Source organism: Salvia hispanica, chromosome 3 (assembly GCF_029641045.1).
Source record: "Salvia hispanica isolate PSC_SH4W2 chromosome 3, Shi_PSC_v1, whole genome shotgun sequence".
Taxonomy (NCBI): domain Eukaryota; kingdom Viridiplantae; phylum Streptophyta; class Magnoliopsida; order Lamiales; family Lamiaceae; genus Salvia; species Salvia hispanica.
The window spans coordinates 34,539,935-34,551,313 of NC_142694.1; the positions used below are offsets into that span (position 1 = coordinate 34,539,935).

Consider the following 11,379-nt stretch of genomic DNA (forward strand, 5'->3'; position numbering starts at 1 on the left):
TTAATTGGTGGTTAAATGTCGTTTAAGGTTTCAATTTTTCGGAATTGGGACCAGACCGACAAAATCCGGCATGTCAGTTAAAATACACCCTACGATGTCGTCGGTTACAATTTTTTTTAAAAAAATCAATCTGATTTTAAACCAAATCGGCGGTTTCAAATTAACGATAAGAAGGAACCACACAAGAATCAGGTCTAACATCAACCACAATTTCTTGCTTATAGAAAGAGAAGTACTAATATGAAGTAGTTGATCTGTCTAAAGAAAACGTACTAGTATAATTTTGTATTGTTATAGTATTTGATTTTAGATTCTTTTCGGGAATATTGTGTGTGAGATGTTGTAATCATTGGCATCACTTTTAGCATGGATCACGTTGGATATTCACTGTTAAAATCATGAACACATGAGCATGATTTGGTGGACACCAAATAATATTTAGGAATAAATTACCGAAAAGTCACAAAATTTAGTCTTGATTGATTGCAATTCTAAAGAATATCCAATTAGACTAACTTTGTTATTTTTTCTCAATTTGCCTATTTATTTGTATATGGAAAAAATTATGTATGACGAAGAAGTCAAAATCAATAGCAAGTTTTTTGCAAAAACGCATTAATTTTTAGTATGGAAATACAGAATAGCCCGTATATGATTTGGCTAAAGTATATACTATCACATAAAATTGTGAAAACGTTAAAATATGATATAATTATTTATTCTAAAATTTGTAGGATTGACTAGAATTTGACTAAATTTATTATCAGTGTTTTTTTTTTATAATGTATAGTAAATTTTTCATCATATTGTATAACTCAAATCCTGAAACGTTGAAGTAAATATCTAAAACAAATTCTGTGCCCATACCTAATTAAATACACTGTGGAATTGTGGATGTTCTTATCATGCATTGAATTCTACCCGAGATGGTTGAGCCTATAATTCTACGTTTATATACATGCATATAATGTCTATAGGATATTTGTCTCCTAAATTCCCTTTCGACGAGAATATAGAATCAATTTCGATTATTGGATTGAAAAATAGATGATTTAACTTTATTTATGTCATCATTAGTTACCACTAGATAAGTTCGAGATTATATTAATTTATATATGTCTATAGGATCTTTGTCTCCTAATTCCCTTACGAGAATATGTAAACGACTGATAATTACTAGAATAAAATAGCTAAATAATATTATATTTACAAAAAAATAATCATGTGTATCGATAATAATGTGATTTTGTAGTTTTATTGTTCTTGATAATTCTTTTTACTGAGTACTCGTGTCCCGTTGCAACGCCCAACTCACTAATTAAATTGCAAGGCATTTTTATCACCTCTTCTAACTTCCTTCCTACATTTTTTTTTGTTGTAATATAAATAAAATCACATTATTATCGATACACATGATTATTTTTTTGTAAATATAATACTCCTTTTATTTAACTATTTTATTCTAGTAATTATCAATCGTTTAAAATATAAAATTTAAAATTTTAATGAGAAACACTAAAGCACAATATAAATATTTGTGGCGTAGGAGTGATCATAAACGTATAAATTACAGCTAGCTATAGTTAATCGAAAATGATGTTGTCTCCCATTCTCTGCCACTTCTTTTCCACTTATCAAATTAAATTTTAAATATGATCGAAAAATAATAATTTTTCACATCCCTCTCCATTAAAAATTTCATTTGCTTTTGCATATGTTTCTAATGAAGAGTCTTGGTACTATTTTTTATGTTTTTAAAAGCAAACAAAAATACACATTCCTCAATCAAAGATTTATGCATCGGTTTAAGATATATAGAAGCGGACAAAAAAATAGCAATATTAGTATGGGTTAAGTTTTCGAAATTTTAAATTATCGATTTTTAAAAATCCTTATTTAAATGATATAATAGTTGTGGCCCATATCAGAAAAATAATTCGTGCCCATTCGTAATTAATTTCACGTGGTAGGTCGTATAATGCATTGAATTCTATCACGATCAGTGAGATTTTAATTTTATACGAAAAAGGTATTTAGACAACAATTAGAACAAATTTATGTGTGGTGATATTGATATCTCGTAATATTCCGACCATTGAGCCAATTTAGACCTTTAGATTAACACATAGGTAGTCTAAATCTATGATCTATTCGAATGTAGTTACGTACAATACAAGTATGTTTAAAGATAAAATTGAAAAATTCACAATTTTATTAAATTCCAGATATAATTGAATAAGGCTACTTTTCAAATTAACGTTTGAGTGGGCTCAAAAACAGGTATAGAATAGAAATTAATAATTGCAAACACAGCGTGGGAATGGAAAGGTTTATTTAATTAATTGAAGAATTATTTCTATGTTTGATTACAAAATAAAATTTGACATCTATCTATCTATCCTAATCTAAAATGCAAGTTGGATGAAAAGACTTTAATGTCCTTTTTAGAGGAAAAAATGGGAAAGATGGAGTGTTTTTTTATTTCTTTATTTGATTTTGAGTCTTCCAAAATATTTTTAGACATGAAAATAATTAATTGATTAATTAATTTTCGAAGGCAAAAATAATTGGACAAATAATGATCCAATAAAATGCTAGCTTCTTGAAGAAGTTTTGAAACACATTTTTAAATAGTGCATTGCCATTAATTTTTTTTATATAATTATGTTATTAAATTTATATATTAATTAGCCTCATATTTGGAATAAAATTGGAATTGTGCTAGAGAGTTTAGTTTGTCTTCCATTTATTTAGGTTAAAATTGAGATTTAATACTTTATTGCAATATTTTTTCTTCGAATTAATTCACAAGTTAAACGACAATACAAATATGTAATGTTTATCATTTTCATCCTATATTTACTTAATTAAAGTTTTTAATTTTTATATTTTAATTTGCCTCAAATAATTAAATAATACTATTAAGTTTATAGATTAAATTATGAAATAAGATGAAAATATATATAATTAAAATTAACTTTTAAAGTTTGTATAACTTCTTAATATAAAGAGTAGTGTAAATTGTCACATTATTCAAAACAAACAAGATGCATAAAATATTATCATTATATTAAGTGATAATTTACTTTTTATACGTAACAACAAATTTAATCCGGAAACTAAAAGCAATTTTTGAATGAAAGAAAAAACTAAAAAAAAAAAACTAGAAAAATTCAATAGACCTTCGAAACCTGGCTGGAGCCATCAAGAAGAAAATCTGCCACCACCACCACCGACTTCGACTTCCTACAATAACTAGGATATTTGCACTTGACACTAGCTTTACTAGCTATAAAGCTAGTGGTCAACTCAACTCTCACCTTCATCGTTGACCCTTGGGCAATATTTCGCCGCGCATTATCCCACGACGGCCCACTAGGCACCACCACTGCCTCCCGATAGGCCCTCTTCTTCTTGCCTAGGGTGAATCCAGGGACGACGCTGTAGCCGAGGATGGAAAAATTTTGGCATGAGGCACAATACAAAGTAATATTGACATTGTCGAAACAGAGAGAGGGGCTTATAAAGTCTACATTTTTCTTGAATTTGAGGTCCATCACAATAAAAGTGTTAGGGTTCGAAGAGTTCGTGGAATCTTCTCGAACGTACAATTGTTATACGTAAACATGCGGAGGCATTACGAAGAAGAATGAAAAATATATCAAAATTCCCCACATTAATATAATAATCCAGCTTAAGAACATATCCCATTGGTATTTTTCCTTTTCAGTCATCTTTAGACAAAGTTGTGCTCAAAATATATACGAATATACGAAGAAAACACCACTTTATGAGAAACTAAGGGCTATTTGTAGGCGCATAATTCTTTTATCCTATTTGGAAAATTATTTCGAGTTATACAAATAAAAAGATAGTACTAATTACAAACGAAAGATATGTTTTATTGTTGCACATATTAATTTACTATATTTTATTTAACTTCTTTATACATATAAGTTAAATATTGATATATTATGTGACAGATTCTATCCTATATAAAATTTAAATCCAAATATAGCTGAACTTTTTCTACTTTTATTATTATAATTCTGTAGTTTCTTTAACACGCTAAGAAACGGTTATAGATGTATTTGGATAATTTTTTTTAAGGTAAATTGCCTGAAAATCATTTATTTTTTATTATTCTCTAGTACTTAATTTATCGCTCTTACTGGTTTTAATTTAAATCGCTTTTATTATTAATTAGATATATTGTTTATTTAATAAGTTATCCTTTACTATATTTAAATCTTGAAAAAACTTGAATCTTAATATTTAAATATATCAAATTAAATCTCCATGATTATGATTCATATGTAATAATTCATATCTAATACTTATACTCCCAATCTACACGTCAAATTTTTTGACTCCCCTTCCACGTAAATTTTTTTCTAATTTTCTTTGTCTTCTTTTATCTCTATCCTACCAAAGTAGGAGTATCAAACATTTATTTTCTTTTTCTTCTTTTATCTCTATCCTATCTCATTAAATATTGCCGGTGTTTCATACTCTTCAATCTTTTTTGCAACTATCTCTCCCGATTCAATGCTTTGTTACATTTGAGGTGGTCCAAAAAAATTAGGCAAGCTCAACAACCAATCTCAATGAATAGTCCAAAAAGATCAATTGTTAAGATCCAAGTCTATGCCCCCAAAGACCAATTGTTAGGATAATTAACATTTGGTCCCTGCCGCCCATATATCTTAGTCCATGATGATTATCACACGTAATAATTCATCTTATTAAATACCTCGTTAATAAGATTATTATTTTCATTATGAGATAATTAACATTTGGTAATTAATCCATTAGTTTTTCTCATGATTCATTTTTCGCTTTATTTTGACTTACTTTAATCCATTTATTTATCACTCATTCGGAACTGGATTTGAGAAAATGAATATATCATGGACATGTAATCCGAACGTAGATCAATGCTATAATACTTAATTTCATAAAATTAAACGTTTTGTCACATTTATTATTGTTCAAAGTTTCTGACCAAATACGATTCCAACTATAAATTGCACTCCTACCAAATAAGTTTAATAATACTACTCCTTGTCTCCTTCCGTTTCTTCATAGTTGAGTCATTTCCATATATGGTAACTTTTTTCTCTTTCTTACGTTACCCTCTCTTACTTTATTCTCTCTACTTTATTCGCTTTACACTTTATTGTCCCTACCTTTTTCCTCTCTCTTACTTTTTTATCTATTTATTTAACACATCCAACATTCATTTCTAAAACTCCGTGCCGAAAAGTTCCGCCTCAACTATGAAGAAACGGAGGGAGTACCTCGTTTCATTTTTACAGTGATATATTATATTCCCTCCGTCTCATGCTACTTGCATATTTCATATTCGTACTGTCCCAAACTATTTGCACTATTTCTATTTTAGATAAAAATTATGGTATTTAATTAAGATATTAGAATTAGTTTGTGTTTTCTTTTTCAAGTGTTGCCTTATTGCACTTAAAATTTTTATTTAATTACACTAATTACTTATGTCCCATTTACGTTGTCAAAGTGGTAAGTGCGAATAGCATGGGAGTGTGGAACGGAGAGAGTATATTTTTAAATTCATAATACAATCGTCTCATATACAATTAAAAACAGTTGATTAATTTAATAAACATGCCATTTTCCCATTCAATTACAAAAACAAATTAACCATACATATCATTATCACTCCCAAATCAATAACCTCACCCCTACTCGAAGATTTCTGCCTACTAACTTGCACTTCCGGCGCCGGCGCTGCCACATCGCCGCCGCAAGTAGGCGCCGGACGTGGTATATCCGGCCGCGGAACCATCACCGGCTCCGCCACTCCGTCGACGCCGTGACACCTAACGGAGTATCCCCTCGTGCATATGTTAGGGCTCGTGACCCTAACATTGCCGAGGAAGTAACGGCGTCTCCCGCCGTTACTGACCCTGTACATGAACCCGGGCTTCGAGGCCGGGATCATGGTCCCCGTCGGGAAGCGCTCGAGGTGGTCGAAGAGGAGGGCCGAGGGGATGGACTGCCGGAGGAGGAAGTCCAGCACGGCGCCGCCGCCGCCGCCGACGGCGGCTCCGGCGGCGGCGAGGGTTTTGTCGTTGGGCATTAGGAAGGTGACGTTGCCGCCGCGGAAGGCTTCCGGCGGCGCCATGTGGAGGAGCATCACGAATGTGAAGTAGTTGGCCTTTTGCATTTCTTGGGTGGCGGCGGCGATGTCTTGGCTCATGGCGGCGGCGGCGGCGGTTGAGAGGGAGATGGTTAGGGTGAGGATTGTTGTTAGTGTCATTGTGAAAGTAAATTGATGAAAGTTTTGGATTTGTGGAGATGTGATGAAGATTAATATTGTTATGGGAAATGCATGATTGAGAACATGCATTTGTGGTGTTGTAACAACTAGAGATTCATCAATTTTGCATGATGGTTCTTGGTTATTTTGAGTATGTTAAAAATAGTTTAGGGTTAAATTTTTGAGATGTTAAAAATAGTTTATCAAAAGATAAAATTGGTTAAATTTGAACAATATGTAGAAAAGATGTAAAAGTGAAAAATAAATTTTACTCCCTTTGTGTCCCTCTATGTTCGACCTTCTAATTTGTCATTTTAACATGTATTCACACTTAAATTCAATATTTCAATATATGTTGGTTCGAGCTCTTAATGTTTATATAGCTGTATTATAATATGAATTCCATTTTACAATACAATAATTAAGATATTAAGACATAACTAAAGCTTGAAAAAGGGAGAAAAAAAATTCCGACCTGCCGGATTCGAACCAGCGACCTAAGGATTAAGCTGCTATAACACTACAGTCCTCCGCTCTACCAACTGAGCTAAGGTCGGTTATTGATTTATAAGCCAAAAAAAACACTAGTAGTATGTAATGTTATTAAAATCAATCCCAAAATCTAAAATTTGATGGTGTAGTTGTAGTACTCCTATTTCTCTTTTGCGGAAGGAAAATATGAAATTTGAGTTTTTGTGGATATAGGTATGATATCGATTAATTTAATTGATACTAACATTTTTACAGTCACTTAATAAGCTATATTCAATGCAATGCTCCTTATCTCATCTAGTTTTACAAAATTACAAATATTATCATTATTAGTATAATTATTTTATATAAACATGTTTCATGTTTGAGGCAGCATATATCTGTAGATGACCTACAGTGAACTTTTAATTATCTGTAATATTTTAAAAAATGATCAATAATACGTATTTACCCCTCGAACTCGATCTATTGATCGGAAGGGAAGCGTCTCAACAACTAAGTCACACTTCATGATCGTCTCATCCGTAGTTAAGGTGGCCTACAATTCCAACTTCAAAGTAAAACTCAGCAAACACATGTTTGAATAAAACAAATTCACACTCAAGACTCATGGCTAATCACATTGTGAGATAGGTACAAAATAATCTAAAAATGATACAACCCTTTCATATTCAGACCCCATCAATCAGAGCCAAAATAAGATTTTAAAAAATGTAATTCTTTAAAAAAAAAATCACAAAGCATATTGGAATATAATATCTCTTGTATAAACAGATGTGTATTACTTCTGATTGGTGCTGCCCTTCTTCTTCAGTAGGTTCCCAAATTTATGAAGCAATGGCTTCTTTTTCTTCTTCTCCGCACTGTTTTGCTTCGTTGGCGAGCTTTCGCCATTCGCCTGCTCGTTGCTGTCTGCTCCCCTGGCTTTGTGTTCTACTTCGTCCTCGAAAGATTCCTGCTCCGTCTCTCCCCCAGGAGAGTAGTCCTTCTCATCAATGTTGCAACTACCCCACATTTTAAGATCAACTTCTGTAGCTTCGTCATTGCCCTTCTCCGACTCGTTTTCTTTCAGATTATCCGTTTTCGAAACTCTCTGCACAAATTCGTCATTAATAACATCATGAACTTCATGTAGCGTCTCCTCTGCAGGTGCTGGTAGCTCTTCAGTGCTGTTTTGTTCATAATATTCGACATCTTTGGGGAGCATGTCGTAATCTTTTTCACTGTCCGTGAGCTCACCGTTTTCCTCTTCGTGCTTCTTCGCTGGAGCTTCTTCAAGAAGTTTAGATAACTCCTCGATCTTCTTTAGATAAGAAGCTTCTCTTTCCCGCAGCTCGTCATTTTCCTGAAGAACGTTCTGCAGTTTGTTTTCCCTTTCCATCAGACCCTCTTTCAGTCTCGTGCTCTCAGCCTTTGCTTCACTAAGGACTCCCTTTAGATAAATGGCTTCCGACTCAGCTTCTTTGAACGAACTTCTCCAACGTCCCTCCTCTTCTCGTGTTGCACAAGCTTCTTCCTCAGCCATTTTTAGCAGATTGACCAGCCTGTTGATTTCACTTTCGACAGATGATTTCTCCTCTTCGGATTTCTTGATAGAGTTCATCAAATGAAGCTCCCTCTGCTCCCACTCATCTCTCGAGTTCTGGTGATCACGCTTGGACTGTTCGATTGAACCAGTCAGCGCATCAATTTCTTGTCTCGCGTCACCAAGCATGCTTTCGTACTTCTCGTTTGTTCCTTTGAGAACCAGCTTCAGATCCTCTATCTGCGTTTCATAGTTTTCGTGCTCAACTTGAAACGACAACAGCTTTTCTTTTGCATCTCTTGCTTCTGCAGAAACTTCATGTAATGCCGATGCTAGGCTTTCTAACGCCCTCTTGCTTTTCTCCTCTTCGTCTCTCGAATTTCCCAACTCGTTTATGAGTTTGTTCTTTTCTTCCAACAGAGTTTGCACATTTTCAGCTGCAAGCTTCTCGTTGTTTAAAGAGTGAGCTTTTTCTTCTTTCAAAGTCTCAACCTCCGACCTCAGAGATTCAACCTTCTTTGCCATTTCCGAAGCTTCTTCTTTCGCGAGGTCAAGGAGGATATCCGACTCCTCTAGATCCCTTTTCTGCCTTTCGATTGAAATTTCCAGCAAGACCACCTTTTCCTTGAGCGATCCAATTTGTGATTCCGCATTATGCAAAGAATCATTATTTCCTTCCAGCTGTTTTATCACAGTTTCCAGTGATTCTGATGCAGATCTCTCCAATCTCTTGGCTTGCTCAGCTTGAGATGCTAATTCCTCGACTTTTTCTTGCAACTGATCCACTAGGCTACGAGCATACAACTCGCCCCTTTTTGCAGCCTCGAGGTCAACATTAAGTTGCTCTAAGATAGCCTCTTTTTCTGCCAATTTCTCCTCCAGCATCTCAGCCTTTTCAAGCTGTTTCTCCAGGGAATCTATCTCCAATTTCAGTTCTGATACAATTCTCTCTTTCGCACTTACCTCTGTTTCGACTCTAGAATCGAGCACAGATTTCATATGGACCAACTCAGCTGAAAGAACGTCAACCTTTTGGGCATGAGCCTCTGCTATTTTCGTTGCATCATCTACATGCTGCAGTGCCTGGTCTTTTGCCTCACTTATCTGAGCCAGTTCTTCCTTCACCTTCTGAATTTCCTGAGTGGCGGAAAGAAGAGCAGCAATGTCTGCTGCATGGTCGTCCCTTAACTTTTCGAGCTCTCTCCGCCATTCCTCCTCGTTTTTCTGAGCAGCTTCAATGCCGGCCTGCTCCATCTCAACTGCTCGAAACTTCTCAATCTCAGAATTCTCTTCTGCTCGTTTCTGCGTAATCAAGGCCTCCCGGAGCTTCTCGTTCGCTTCCTCAGCCAATCTCTGGGTTTCTTTCAATTCATCAAGAGCCTTCTCCTTTTCACTCTGAGCCAGAACTAGCTTCTCCTCAGCCTTCTTAAGCTCTTCCTTAGCTAGAATCAATTCAGGCTGAACTTCAGCTGGTTTCGAAACACGAGTCGCCTTTTTCTGCGAATTAACAAAGAATTCTGATCAAACAAATACTCGTTTTTCTCATTCACAATCTAGATAGATGGATCAAATTCATTTCTTAATGCTGAAGCCCTCATATTTGCATCCAACAATTGCAAATTGCTTGTCAAAATCCATCATCAAATACAACCGAATACTAAGACTTACTTCAGGCTGGGTGGTGAGTTTGGGCGAGCGGCGCTCGACAGCCGGCTTCGACGGAACAGATCTCGGGGAGCGATCAGCTGAGAGGCGAGAGCTTTGAAAGGGAGAAGCTGCATCCGCATTGGATTTTGCTGCTCCCCTGCTGCTAGCCTTGCTCAAACGAGTAGTTTCCATTGATGCTTTCGCAGGAGCTCCAGATACAGCAGATCTATAGTCCAGCAGCAATCATGAGTTGTCACGAAATCAAACCTCATTTTCATATCAAAATCGAGCACACAAGATGAACACAATTCATCAATTTTCACATAAATCATCAAGTATAATCCAGCTAACACGAACTTCACCGGTCTCGTAAGAGTTACACATCACACAACAATAAATTGAAGAAAATCAGAGAGCATCAAAACGCAGCATTTCGAAATTAAGGATTCCAACGGCAGAATTCACACAAATCAGCAAGTATAATCCAGCCAACGTGAACTTCACCTGTCTCGTAAGACTCACATACACATCACACGACAATAAATTGAATAATTACGAAAATCATAGAGTATCAAAACGCAACAATTCGAAATTCAGGATTCCGACGGCAGAGTTCCGAAAATCGAAACTGAATTTCTAAATGAAAACACCGGATCACGAAACGAACGGTGAATTTCGGCCGATTGAACTATGATCTACTTAAAAAAAACATCAGATCGGCGCAAAACAAAAATAATGGCGCTTACTTAGGCTTGGTAGACATGATGTACGGCCAACTGCGTCCGGTTGTGATTGGTTGGGTGGAGAACGCGCGAGAATCAATGAAATGCAGGCATTTTGCGTCTCCGTAGAAGAGAATATAAATCTGAGTGCGAGTTTGTATGCGAATTACAGTTTGTAGAGAGAGAAAGGAGGGAAATGTAGAGAGAGAGAGGGATATGGAAGTGGGGAAGAAGTTACTGAAAAAAGATGATTGGGAATGGTATAGTCTGTCTACTGACTTCACAGCAACCTCTACTTCTCTCTATATATATTCTCTCTCTTGTCGGCGGCTGAAGGTGAGCCAATAACTCCATATTGTCAGTTTTTTTTATTTCACATTTTCTTTTTTGTGTTTACAATCAAATAAAAAATAAAACCATTACTAATGTTGATTTTTGATTATCCAAAATTAAATATTATGATGATAAAATCACGTTCTTTTGTGTATATCAGCCACTTTTAATTCACAATAAAAATAATAATGACCTTGTTTTATTGTTATAGTATTATGTACTGTATTTGATCTTGTTATAGTATTGATTTTTATTTTTATTTTTATTTTTATTATTGTGGGATAATTGCTAAAAATTATAATTTCTATTCCAAATTTAAAATTTACTGGAAGTTATAGTTATAATAAATATAATACACATAATAT

General features: G+C 34.7%; 2 protein-coding genes and 1 non-coding gene across 3 annotated transcripts; all 3 read right to left on the minus strand.

Annotated features, from left to right (window-relative positions):
- Positions 1-5,557: 5,557 nt before the first annotated feature.
- Positions 5,558-6,315, minus strand: LOC125210683 (FAS1 domain-containing protein SELMODRAFT_448915-like). Its single transcript, XM_048110245.2, has one exon. It carries the CDS (start codon positions 6,293-6,295, stop codon positions 5,660-5,662), a length of 636 nt encoding a protein of 211 aa, XP_047966202.1. The 5' UTR covers positions 6,296-6,315; the 3' UTR covers positions 5,558-5,659.
- Positions 6,316-6,764: 449 nt separating this feature from the next.
- TRNAY-GUA (transfer RNA tyrosine (anticodon GUA)) lies at positions 6,765-6,852 on the minus strand. The gene is given in 2 exon segments: positions 6,765-6,800; positions 6,816-6,852. It is a non-coding gene; the product is annotated as a tRNA-Tyr (tRNA).
- Positions 6,853-7,365: 513 nt separating this feature from the next.
- Positions 7,366-10,963, minus strand: LOC125214127 (WEB family protein At3g02930, chloroplastic-like). Its single transcript, XM_048115023.2, has 3 exons — positions 10,706-10,963; positions 9,981-10,185; positions 7,366-9,809 (listed from the first exon to the last, which is right to left on the minus strand). The coding sequence occupies exons 1-3, from the start codon at positions 10,720-10,722 to the stop codon at positions 7,569-7,571; spliced, it is 2,463 nt and encodes an 820-aa protein (XP_047970980.1). The 5' UTR covers positions 10,723-10,963; the 3' UTR covers positions 7,366-7,568.
- Between the last annotated feature and the right edge of the window lie 416 nt (positions 10,964-11,379).